The sequence below is a fragment of the Giraffa tippelskirchi genome, chromosome 4, assembly GCF_054371585.1.
Source record: "Giraffa tippelskirchi isolate mGirTip1 chromosome 4, T2T-mGirTip1v1.2.pri, whole genome shotgun sequence".
Taxonomy (NCBI): domain Eukaryota; kingdom Metazoa; phylum Chordata; class Mammalia; order Artiodactyla; family Giraffidae; genus Giraffa; species Giraffa tippelskirchi.
The window spans coordinates 82,425,195-82,438,697 of NC_137278.1; the positions used below are offsets into that span (position 1 = coordinate 82,425,195).

Consider the following 13,503-nt stretch of genomic DNA (forward strand, 5'->3'; position numbering starts at 1 on the left):
GTTTTCATAATAACCATTTCTTTGGACACCATCACAACCAAATAGTACCTCTTGGGATAATTTTCTATAAAACACAAAAAGATTAAAAAAAACAAAGTTCTTATTATTGTGTTCTCTTAAAATTAGTTTTGTACATGATATTGCTCAATAAAAAACCCAAAAAAACCCACATGAAACAAAACAAAATATTTGCTGTGTGATTATAAGCATCACTTACTGATGAACTCATCTTGTACTCCAGCCTTGTAGCTTAAAGCTGGGCCTCAGCTAGACTGCAGATTACAAGAAACTTGAGGGTTGTTTTCAAATAGTCAAACCAATAAAGTTTAATCTGTGAATGAAGGTGTGTGACATATTATGTTAAAATTGAAATAATTGAGTGTAAATGCAGTAGATTAAATGACATGGTTAAATGTGTATTTCATAAGTACAATAGACATAAATTTGATCTCTCCATCAGTTTTATAGTGGTTGATTTTTAAGACATGAGAAGGGAGAAAGGAGGTCAATTATGAGGCTGTTTTCATAATTCCAGAGAGACAGTGAGTTCACTGGCCTCAGAAAACTGAATAAAGGAAGAAGGAAACAGGGCCAAGACTGGAACTTTAGGGATAAATAACAAATAAGGGTTGAGATGAGGGAAATTAATCAGCAGTGGAGACTGCTGTAGAGGTAGGAGGAGAACCAAAGAGAACAGAGTTATCAAAGACGAGAGATTGTCAAGGACAGACAAGTCTCAGAGGAACAGAATCCAGTAAGTCAGGACAGAAGAGTCCCAGGAGGTTATTGGTGACCTTAGGCAGAGCATTTTCTCAGGTGAATGGAGCCAGATTAGAGAAGTTTGAGGAGTGAATGAGGAGGTGAAGAGAGTGGCATCTTTCCATCTAGGAAGGGAAGAAGCAGGACTGAGACAGAAGAGATCGTGGGGGCAGATGGAAGATCACGAGGGTTTTCTGAGGCGTGGAGGGAAATTAGATAGGAAAGACTTGAGCAGCTACTTATATTGGGGAAGAGAAGCTTAGCTTAGCTCATCTATGATATATGGGGTATGATTGAGGTCCTTGAAGAATCCTTGGGAAGTCAAACAGGATGGCATGGAAGCATGTGAGAAAAGAATTACCAGCCTTGGACAAGGGGCTGATCTTGATCTTAAGGAAAGAGGTAAAGGTGGCTTTGGTTGCAATTTAATTTTTTTCTTCCTCTTTGAAATTTGAGGCAGGTTCATTGGATGGGTTTGATGTGGAAGACTGTGAGAAGCTTAGGTGAATAGTGAGTGGTTAAAGTTTGTAATAGTTCTGAGGTGAATCTTGGAGCGACTCGCCAGCCTGCCTAGAATTTCTGGTGGACTACTCTTGAGTACTTGGGCTAGAAATCATAAATTTTAGTGGCACTGAACACTAGCAATGCTGTTTAGTCAAAAAGAGAGAAGAAATATTTTAAATGGAAAAATCATTTAATTATGTAATGAAGTAATTTTTGACTGAAAATATGTTGGGATAAAATATGACCATTTTTCAAGATTGTTATAATATTTGCTGCATATTTTATGTATTAACTTTAGCTACCAAATCTATGTATTTTTATATGTATATTTTCCTAGATTTAATAATATAAATATATCCTTTAAATTAATTTAATTTCTCTTTATTAATTTATAATAGCTGATTGGTGTTGAGTTACTGAGTGTTTTACACCGCCTCCTGTTGACCTGGAATCCGCCATCTGTCCAGCTGCTGGTGACTGGAGTTGTACAACAGATAGTAAGAGCTGCTCAGGATTATTTGCAAGAAAAAAGAAACACACTAAGTAAGCACAAGAAATTACACTAACTTTAAAGTAGATTTATTTCTATTCTAATTTTTCAAATATTAATGTCAGGAAGTTTTTAATGAAAAAATTTAACCATACATTTAAAAGATTGCACTTGATTTTACTTTCATTAGAATGACCCAAATGAAATTGCTCATATTCAACTATTTTTCACCTGCAAAAGTGTTAACTTCATGTGTTGCAAGCCTAAAATATGTGTTACTCCTATTATGAAATACATTCCTATTAAAAATACCTAATAAAAATTTTATTTTTAGTAAAGTAAAGTAAAAAATGAATTGTCTGTTACATTTAAGGAGAGGTCAATAAACAATTCTAAGGCAGAGAATTATTCTGAGAAAGACATGGCATCAGTTAGACATTTAGTTGTAAATTCTAAATTCGTTTGAAAGAATATATTAAACATACTTACTGTGTTGTTACCTCTACTATTTGTTATCCTTTTTGCTGGGAATTTCACCAAATTTTCTTTTACCCAAGATGAGGATGATATGGAAAAAGAGTCCTGTCCTGTATTAGGAGAAGGAGGTGACAGTGGTGGTCTCATTCCTGGAAAATCTCTTGTGTTTGCAACTATGGAGCTGTTGATGTTCATTTTAGTACGCCATATGCCACATCTCAGTACCAAGATGTCGGACTCTCCAAGTCACATAGCCACTAAAACTCGACTGTCAGAAGAAAGTGCTCGTTTGGTGGCAGCCACAGTTACCATACTCTCTGACTTACCGTCCCTCTGTTCACCTGCTGGTATGGTGTTGCTCACTATTTGGAAATGTATTATACTGTATTAGACAGAGATGAACTTGCCTTTGATTTTCAGTGCTATGGTGATTTATTTTCCTCTTAAGTCTTAAAGGAAAAGTAGGACTTATTTTTAAGGGTTTGTTTGCTTTAGGAGCCTATAAAAACTCAAGATTTAAAAAACAAAAACCCTAGATGCCCTTTTCAGGTACATTTCAAAGAAACTTCGGCAAAGAGACAGATCCACAGCTTGAGAGAAGACATTGAATGTTAGCAAATAGACATGAAGTGGAATTCCTAAAACCTTTATTTTCGGATCTGGTTGCTACTCTTGAGCCACACTAACAAACATGTCAGAGAAGAGTGACAACCAACTTTAAGGAGCAACTGTTAATTAAAAAATTATAGCTGAAAAATATAATAGCTGTCTGCAGATACTGGAATAACTAGTGGATAGAAAAGTAGGCACTTGGTATTTCCCTGGGGGTCCAGTGGCTAAGGCTCTGGTCTCAATACAGGGGGCCCAGGTTTGATTCCCTGTCAGGGAACTAGATCCCTCATGCTGCAACCAAGAGTTTACATGCTGAAACTAAAAGATCTCACATGCTGCAACTAAGACCTGACAAAACCAAACAAACAAGTATTAAAAAAAAAAATAAGAAAAGTAAACTTTTCCTCTGTTATATCTAGGAGATAGATATCGTATCGGAAGATATAAAGGTATATTTCAGCTCAGCACAAGCCTACAGATATGAAAACACTACTCCATTGAAGCTTCATAGGCAGTCTACACTGGAGGCATGTCACAGTGGTGAAGGGAGTCTTACCTTAAGTGGGTGGTTAATTTGATTACCTTAAAGTTCATTCAGCTACAAATCCTAGGAGTCTTTCATTTCTTTTTGCCTTACCTGTTTAGCCTTTTTATCAGTTTCCTGACTAGGTTAGTACATTGACTAACTTAGTACTAAGGCTCACTTAGTACAGTGAGATTGATTACTTGTCTTGGAGTTGCTGCATGATTCACCAAGTTTCTCAACTACTTCTCAAAGTATTTGACAGTGTTTTTCCTTCTGTGTGAAATACTAGAAGTAATGAAAAAAACAAGGCAAGTTAGGAAAAGAAAATATTGACTTCTTTGAAATAGCTTGTGACGTCCTTTTTATCTTTTTCAAACATTGAATTATAGTAATAGCAGTGCAGTAACTCTTGTATAAATACAAGAAAAAGAAGTAATATTAAACCATAGTCAATTGTAAAAAGATACAAACAATTGAAACAACTATAATACAGGAACTGAAGTAGTACAAAATAATCTGATTTGTTTTTATTTCAGGATGTATGACAATCTTGCCCACAATTCTGTTTTTAATTGCAAGAATATTGAAAGACACAGCAATAAAGTCTGCAGATAATCAGGTTCCTCCACCAGTCAGTGCAGCTCTTCAAGGGATCAAAAGTATTGTGACACTTTCAATGGCCAAAACTGAGGATACTCAAAAACAGTGGACAGCTCTAATTCGTAGCACTCTGGCATGCATCCTAGAGTATTCCCAACCAGGTAATCTAATCAGTTTTAAATTTTTTAATTTACTAGGATATTTGTTCCTTAATGACTAACTGAATGAGCTCATCAGAAAACTGCTATGTAACACTGAATCAACTCAGAAAGGTGTTTTAGTCCCATCTTTTAGATGTGAACGTTTAGGACCACATTTTGAGTATTGACGCTCAATGCCCTTGTCTTGGGTTTCCCGGGTAGCTCAAACGGTGAAGAATTGGCCTGCAATGCAGCAGACCCGGGTTCTTTGCTTGTCTTACCACTTACATACATGTTGGGAGTTTTCCCCCCAAAGAAAGAATGTGTATATATAAAACTCTTAGATTGTAAATTGTTCTGACCTCCTCAGTAGTTGTCTGTCATTTATATTTATCAGTTATTAATTGTTTCCCTATCAATGGCCATTTTTACTACTTTTTATTTTTCCTAGTTATAAAAATTGTCTCAGTGACCATCCTTATAAATTCCTCATGCACATGTACTATGAGATCTTCTACAGCATACCCCTAGAAGTGGAATTGATGACACATTTTAATTTTATCAAACATTGCCAAATTGCCCTCCAGAGTAGCTATATGAATTTGCACTTCCACCAACAGTACATGATTCCCACCAATACATGATATTTCAGACTTTTAAATTTCATTATCTGGTAAGTGAAACATGCTATTTTATTGTTTTTACTTGCATTTCTCATTTGCCTAGTAAGTATAAGCATGTTTCATGTTTGTATTTAATTTGGGGGGAAATGGTTATTCACATTTTTGCCCGTTTTTCTTCAGTGTTTGACCTTTTCTTTCATGTTACTTCTGTTGTAAATGTGAAAAGACTGAAAACAGAATAATAATTAAATATTTGTCATATAACCTATTAAAACATTTCCACACTATCTAAAACTGTGGAGTAGGCCCAAGAATGAACAGATAGGGCAGTAAAACAGAACTGTGTAAGTTTAAGTCAATGATAAATATCACAGAAGAAAATATCCATATAAAAGATGGTAACGATAACCCTATATGCGAGACAGAATAAGAGACACAGATGCATAGAACAGTCTTATGGACTCAGAGGGAGAAGGTGAGGGTGGGACATTCTGGGACAATAGCATTGAAACATGTATATTATCATATGTGAAACAGAACACCATTCCATGTTCGATGCATGAGACAAATGCTCAGGGCTGGGGCAATGGGATGACCCAGAGGGATGGGATGGAGAGGGAGGTGGGAGGGGGGTTCAGGATGGGGAACACATGTAAACCCATGGCTGATTCATGTCAATGTATGGCAAAAACTACTACAATATTGTAAAGTAATTAGCCCCCAACTAAAATAAATAAATTTATTAAAAAAAAAAAAGAAAATATCCATATATTGGACTAGAAAATTTAACATAAGCCTGTGAAAAATGACATGCATTAAAAGTAGGTGATAAATCCTAGAAGTTCTTATCAGAAGGAAAATATTTTTTTCTCTTTCTTCGGTTTTATATCTATATGAGATGGAACTTATTTTGATAGTCATTTCATAATGTATATGAGTCAAATTATTATGCTGTACATTTTAAATTTATACATAGTACTGTGTGTCAATTAAATCTCAATAAAACTGGAAGAAAAAATTTTGCAAAATGAAAGCTGAAAAAGATCAGAAACTGAAAATAATAATGTCAGTGTTAATATCATTTATGTACAAAAAAAATCTCATCAACATTTAACACCCAATATAAGAAAGAACGGGCTTCTCAGGTGGTTCAGTGGTAAAAGTATCAGCCTGCCAACGCAGGAGATATGGGTTCGATCCCTAGGTTGGGAAGATGCCCTGGAGAAGGAAATGGCGACTCACTCCAGTGTTCTTGCCTGGGAAATCCTATGGACCAAGGAGCCGGACGAGTACAGTCCATTGAGTCACAAAAGAGTTGTACATGATTTATCAACTAAACAACAAAAACAAAGAAGAGAGAACAGGCAGTGGTAAGAGAGAAATAGAAATGCCCACCAAGCATATTAAAAAATTGGCCACATTATTATATAAGCAAAAAAATAAAAACAAAATAATATAAATTTTTACCTGTAAAACTCATTTAACAAAAAAATGTGAGTATGTACAGGTGGAATTGATACCAAGAGAACATTTTCATACTTTGCTAAAGGGAATTTAAAACAGTTCAGACTTTCAGGGAATCATTTCTGCAAAATATACAAAGAGCTTTTAAGATCTCATACTCTGACCTTGATCAAAAACTTGTGTTCAGGGTTATTTATTACAGTCTATTTTATAATGAAGAAAATACAAAAGTGATAAATATAACTATCCGGCAGTAGGAAAGATATTAAATATATGATTATATACTCATTTGGATTATATATCCATTATATCTATTAAAAATCATGTTTATAAATAATTATATATAAAAGATATAATATATATATTATATACACAGAAGCAATTAAACAAAAACCTAGAAATTAAACTATCCCTGGAAGGTAAAATATTACATTTTATTTTCTTTCCCTTACCCTTGTTAAATTTTAAACAAACCATTTCCTACTTTTATTACCTGAATTTTTTTCAGACTAATATTTGGAGGGGAAAACTTTAATTGTTTTATTAATGTTACTAAAACTATTCTGACTTTATCATAAGTTAATATTTTGCTTTTTAAGGTAGATTTTTTAACAAGATAAACATTAAATGCCATAATTATATATACTTTCATTTATGTATGTGCTATGTCGCTCAGTCATGTCCAACTCTTTGTGACCCCATGGACTGTAGCCCACAAGTCTCGTCTGTCCATGGAATTCTCTAGGCAAGAATACTACAGTGGGTTGCCATTCCCTCCTCCAGGGGATCTTTCCAACCCAGGGATTGAACCCAGTTTTCCCACACTGCAGGCAGGTTCTTTACCATCTGAGCCACCAGGGAAGTCTATGAGTATTGGGGTAGGTAGTCTATCCCTTCTCCAGGGGATCTTCCCAACTCAGGAATCTAACCAGGGTCTCCTGCATTGCAGGTGGATTCTTTGTCAGCTGAGCTACCGGGGAATCCCTCATACATATTTATATATATTTCATTATTCATATATTTCAGAAGATTCTTTTTTTTTTCATTTTTCTGCTATTTAATTATTTCAGAAGATTCTATGCCTGTGCCTGATGAAGTAAGCATGCTAACAGCAATTGCACTTTTCCTGTGGTCTGCTGGTAGTGAAATAATAGGAGTTCAGTCACTGCAGAATGGCTGCATTTACAGATTTAAAAACGCGTTAAATTCATGTGACCCGTGGGTAAGTTACATTTAAAACATAATAGTAAACTTTCCACTCTATAAGAAAAATTTCAGATGGATTCATTAAAAATTTGTGATTCATCAAATGAAAAGTATTTGCTATATGAATTTTCCAGAAAACTGGAAAAGGTCACTGGTTAAAGCTTAGGAGAGACATGTATATGTTAATTTATATATGCAGAAATTCCCCAGTATCTAAAATACTTGCTCAACCCTGGCCTATACTGGTAGAGATTTTACGTGTTTCTCTTTTTCACTGTTTACTTAATCACACCAAGGACATTAAAAGATAAATATATATAATATTATAACATGTTTTTACAGGCCTAATGGAAACTCTCATTTTTCTAAAAAATAAGTTTTATTGTTTTATAGTGTTAGCATCAAAACTAATGATTCTTAAACCTATTGAACATCAGGAAAAAAAGCAATTTAGTAACATCTACCACTATCTTCCTGAATCAGAGTCTCTAGATGTGTGATCCACAAATGTGTATTTTGAAAATATTCCCCAGGCATTTTTCTTTTGTCTAGTGATGTTTAGTAGCTTGTCTTCTACCAAAGCACTGAAACAGTTTTTCCCACTTTGTTCCCTTACATCGATGAGTTGATGCACCTTCCTTTCTTATTTGTTTTTTTGCTTCTTATTAATATGAAGTCTTTCTAATCTAAAGTGGAGCCACTGAAACTACTTTGTAGGCCTAGAACACTTAAATTGGTTTAAGCATTTATTTCCAGAGAATCCAAATGGAGTTGAGGTGTCTAATATATTTTATAGCTTTGTTTGACATCATTCAAATATTAGCCATATAAAATATGTTAGGTTAAGGTGAGAGGGACAATTGTAAATTAAAGAAAGAATTAAAAACAAAAATTAGAATTCCTGGTATCTAATTTCTTACACAGTATAGAAATACAAAAATTATGTAAGCAGTGGTAATTTGGGAGCTAACATATAAGGAATGTTTGATAAATTTCAGTTTTATTTAGTTAGCATATTAGAAGTTTTATTACTCCATTTCTATAAGTAGAAATGGCATTAATTCATCACATTTCTGTTTTCATCCTGAAGTATTGCTTGTTTTCCATACATATTAAGATGCAATGTGATTGTAGAGCAAATAAGAACTGTCACACATGTAAATTAATAAAATTATTTTCTTGTATAGGTTCAAGCCAAATGTTACCAGCTTCTCCTCTCAGTTTTTCAACATTCCAATCGGGCCCTTTCAACTCCTTATATCCATTCCTTAGCTCCAATAGTAGTTGAAAAGCTAAAAGCTGTTGAAAGAAACAGACCAGGCAGTAGTACAGAACTCTTAGCTGTTCAAGAAGGAATCAAAGTTCTTGAAACATTGGTTGCTCTTGGGGAAGAACAGAACAGTAAGTATTTTCCTCTAAAAAGCCACTAGTCTAAAATGAAGATTTGTATTACATATTAATATTATTTGCTATTTGACACAGGCCATTGCAGCATTAAATTTTCTAAAGGTTGTTACTATGTGAAATCTTAATGTTTTTGCTTATGTTGCTAACAAAATTGAATTGATTTATATTTAAGAGCAAGAGTTTAAAATAAATTACGGATGCATTTCAACCCATGGATTTTTTTTTCCTAGGAAGTTACTCTTTAAGAACTAGGGAAAATATGGCTGTTTAATGTATTTTTAAAAATAATACATTTTGATGTTTGTAAGAGATGTATAAAAGCTTTTTAACAAATAGGCCCAGATTAGTATTCATGCTAAACATCAGTATTGAAATACTCCAAAATTTAAAATTATTGTTTTTTAATTTAATGAAAAACTACCATATACATCCATTTAACCAGAGACTTATGCAACTTAATACTTACTCCTCTTTATCCCCTAAGCTTAGATTTCATCACAATCTAAAATTTATCTTTAAAAATATGACTTTTTAAAAATTTTTACAGAAAGACTGTATTTTTTAAACTAATACCTTATGATTGAATTGTTAAGCTGTTTCCAATTTTTCAAGATCATCAATAACTGAAATGAGTATTCTTGTACAGATATCTTTGCACACTCCTTTTTTTTTTTAATTGACGTTTTATTATCTGTGATCGTTCTATGTTTTTTTTAAATGAAGTAAATTTGCATTAACAGAGTAAAATAACTGTAGAAGTAGAATCTAGCAGTATAACTAGAGTCATTTCTCTGGGTTCTTAACAGAACTCCGAAGTGTGGTATCTGATTAGTGGAACCTTCCAGTTTTCACAAATGGTGGTAGCAGTGGGACAGATGCTCTCAAATGCCTTGCCAGGTCCATGATCATTTAACCCAAATTTCAAAACAGAGTTTAAAAGATGAAGGGCCGTCTCCTCCTGTGTGTTATTTCTATCAGATAATTTTTTTAAGTGAAATTACTGGGTTGAAAGGAAGGCACATTTTTAAGACTTTTAATATATATTGCCAGATTACTCTCTGGGTAAAAATTGCATCATTTTTCTATCATAAAATTTTTCCTCTTCTCTTGAAAGAATTTCACAGAAGTTAGAAAGGTAGTGGAGATTTTTAAAAAGCTGTTGCTGATAACTTCCCTATAAAACGATAATCCAGAATTACTGCAGTGGAAGAGAAGCGTACAGAAGTGATTGTGGAAAAAAAAAATTGATCTGACTTGATGAGTATAGGTTATAGGGACAAGAGAAAGAGAAGAGCCAAATATTACTGTTACTTGGAAGAAGCATGGAAGCAGTCTTAAAATTGAAAAGTTCAGGAAGAAGAGCTGTTTGCGAGGAGCTGATAAGTTTAGTTGAAACTAGATGTTAACAGATTATTTGGATAGAAATGTTATGACTGACATCATGGCCCATGTTTGGTGACTCAACATAATTTTGTCTTTATTTGTATTTTACTCAATGTAAATTCCATAAACATACAGACTAAATCTTATTCATTCATAATCTCAACATTGAGCTTATTGACTTTTGCATAGTTAGTATTAAAATATGTCTGACTTGAGTTGACTCTTGGGATCAATTCCTGAACAAGTGTTCTAATTTAGGTAGGGAAGAGAGTCTTATACTTTTTCAAATAATTCTCTATTGTTTGAATTCTTTTAACAGCAAGAATATATTCATGTATTATTCATGAAATTAAATATAGTTTAATAGTTAGATTCAACAAGGTTCATTTAATAAATAACCCTTTAATTTTCCATCTAAGAGTCAATTAATTTAAAGTATGAAATAACTGAGGCAATGTAGCTTCAATTCTCCAACTAGTTTCTAATATTTAGTATTAGTGAGCTATATCAACAATAAGCACCATAATGATTTCATTTTTTAAAGGACTGCTTCACTCAGAATGTTTTGTACTATAGTAAGACTTCTAAGAAGTAGAATAAGCAGTCGTCACTTTTTAAAAATTAATATTAAATCTGAGGCTAACTGTCATGCACAAACCAAAGGGAAATGGTTGTCATCACATTAATGTATACATTCACTCATTCCTTTGATGGTTTCTTCCTCCTAATGAATGCTTCAGGTTTCTGTTCCCTAGTCCATTAAACCTCCAATCTTCCTATTCTGGAATACTCTTGAAATTTTCACAATTTTGTTCTCAAAATGCATTTTACCAGTGGCATTTGTAAAATTGTTCATTTTTACCTTTTAGCCACTATTTTTTAAAATAAAACAATTAGTATAAATGCAAAATATACAGTCTTAACAGGAAATCAAACCTGATTTCCTACCCTAATGTGGCTTGGAAAGAAAGTGAAAGTGAAGTTGCTCAGTCGTGTCCGACTCTTTGCGACCCCATGGACTGTAGCCTACTAGGCTCCTCCGTCCATGGGATTCTCTAGACAAGAATACTGGAGTGGGTTGCCATTTCCTTCTCCAGGGAATCTTCCCAACCCAGGGATCGAACCTGGGTCTCCCGGGTCAGAGGCAGACGCTTAACCTCTGAGCCACCAGGGAAGCCAATGTGGCTTGGAGAATTAGTAAATATTCAATATTAATAGTGAATAATTATTGAAGTCTGAAATAGATTGTGCACATTTACTTGTGTTTTATTATAATTCAGACTACTATGGTAATTGCCTAGTGTTTAAATAAAGGTTTACTGTAACTTTCAGATTGATGAGCATCTTCAGACTTTATCTTTGTTATTTGCAGGAGTCCAATTACTTGCTCTTTTAGTTCCCACTTTGATCTCTTACCTGCTGGATGAAAATTCTTTTGCCTCAGCAAGCACAGCTTCCAAAGATCTCCATGAATTTGCACTCCAGAATTTAATGCATATTGGGCCTCTGTATCCACACGCCTTCAAGACAGTAATGGGAGCAGCTCCTGAGCTGAAAGTACGTCTGGAAACTGCTGTTAGAGCAAGTCAAGCTAGTAAGGCTAAAGTGGCCACCAGGCAGCCAGCCCCAACCGTGCACTCTGCACCAACAATTAAGCTGAAAACAAGTTTCTTTTAATGTGCAATTCCATTCATTTTTGTTTATATTGTCAGTTAGGACCTAATTAGTGGTAACCACTGTATCATTCCAGTCTATAGGTTCAACTTTATTTGTACACAGGAATTATATGCTTCCGAGGTAGGGTAAGTGAAATAATGCTCACACTGGTTTCTGATTTTGAAGGAATGATTTTTTTTTTTTTATTGTGGTGAATGTGCTTTCATTTTTTCCCCTAATAATGTTTCCCTTTTTAAATTAATTTATTTTTTAAACACTGAGCCATAACCTTTTAAATTAAATGCAAAAAATTGTATCATGTAGTTGGGCGGCCTATTGATATTGTCAGGGAAAAAATGGCAAATTCAGTAGCATCTGTTACCAAAAAAATTAATTGAAAAGCAAGCAGAATTTAAATTTTGAAGTAAACAAAATAATGTGAAGTGTCTGTTTCGTGGTGTATATATTAAGAATAAAGTTACATTTTCTTAGCATTTCTCAGAAAGTCCTTACCTTTCTGCTAGATCTTTTTGCTTTCATATTAGATTACTAAATTATGCTTGTGTATATTTTAGTTAACTGAATTAAAACTCTCATTTAAAGATCCATTAAAATGATTCAAATATGAATAATGTTCTGGTTTTTTTAATGGCTACAATTTGGCCTCACTTATGCTTTGTAATTACAGAGCCTTGAGTCTGGCTCTTATGGTTGGTTTCATTCATCAAATATTTATTGAGTGCCTACTGTGTAGAAGGCATCAAGCTAAGTGCTGCAGGGCATACAAACATGAATTAGTCATAATTATAGTTACGCCAGTCTCTCATGCAGTGGGAATTTTACCACATCAAATAGATAATTGATGAATGAATGTTTGCCACACTGTTTAGCACACTTGAAACACCAAGTTTTACCAGATGTGTAGTGTAGACTGAACTGTTCTGAACATTCCAAATACGTACCTTGTCATCACCTACTACCTCCTACTTATTCTGTCTCAGACCCTCACCAATTGACAGCTAATGTAGTCTTGCCTTCCTCATGTAGTCTTTAGACCTCAGATAGGTGTATTCTCTCATTTATTTTCTTACTGACTTTTACTTTTGCAAGGTTTTTTGTTTTTTCATTTTATACCTGCTTTTCTAAAGCTATTCTCTTTGGTTTTTAGAAGTTTTTTGGTAACACTTTATTGAGATATTATTCACATACCATGCAATTCACCCATATTAAATGTATACTTCAGTAGTTTTTAGTATGTTCACAGAGTAGTATAGCCATCACTGCAATCACTTGTAAACATTTTCATTATCCCCAAAAGAAATCTGACACCATTTAGCTATTGCCCCCCAACTCTCTGCTTCTCCCAAGCTTACTTTCTGTTTCTTATCAATTCTCATGTTAAATATGAACATTTCATATAAATGAAATCATACACCATGTGGCCGTTTGTGACTGACTTCTTGACTTAACATTTTTAAGGTTCATCCATGTAGTAGCATGCATCAATACTGCATCCTTTTTAATGGCTGAATACTATTCCTTTCTATTTATATTTTATTTATCCATTCATTAGTTGATGGGCGTTTGGGTTGTTTTCATTTTTTGTGTATTACAAATAATGCTGCTGTAAACAATTGTGTACAAGTATTTGTGTTG

At 33.9% G+C, this 13,503-nt stretch overlaps 1 protein-coding gene across 1 annotated transcript in view; it reads left to right on the forward strand.

The window, feature by feature from the left end:
* Positions 1 to 12,476, forward strand: part of HEATR5B (HEAT repeat containing 5B) — a 98,132-nt gene extending 85,656 nt beyond the window's left edge. Inside the window, exons 31-36 of the mRNA XM_081596196.1 lie at positions 1,662 to 1,806; positions 2,311 to 2,577; positions 3,905 to 4,129; positions 7,266 to 7,417; positions 8,589 to 8,802; positions 11,564 to 12,476. Of these exons, the coding sequence (XP_081452322.1) occupies positions 1,662 to 1,806; positions 2,311 to 2,577; positions 3,905 to 4,129; positions 7,266 to 7,417; positions 8,589 to 8,802; positions 11,564 to 11,868 (1,308 nt within the window). The 3' untranslated portion in view covers positions 11,869 to 12,476. The remainder of the gene's footprint in view (positions 1 to 1,661; positions 1,807 to 2,310; positions 2,578 to 3,904; positions 4,130 to 7,265; positions 7,418 to 8,588; positions 8,803 to 11,563) is intronic.
* Positions 12,477 to 13,503: the final 1,027 nt, after the last annotated feature.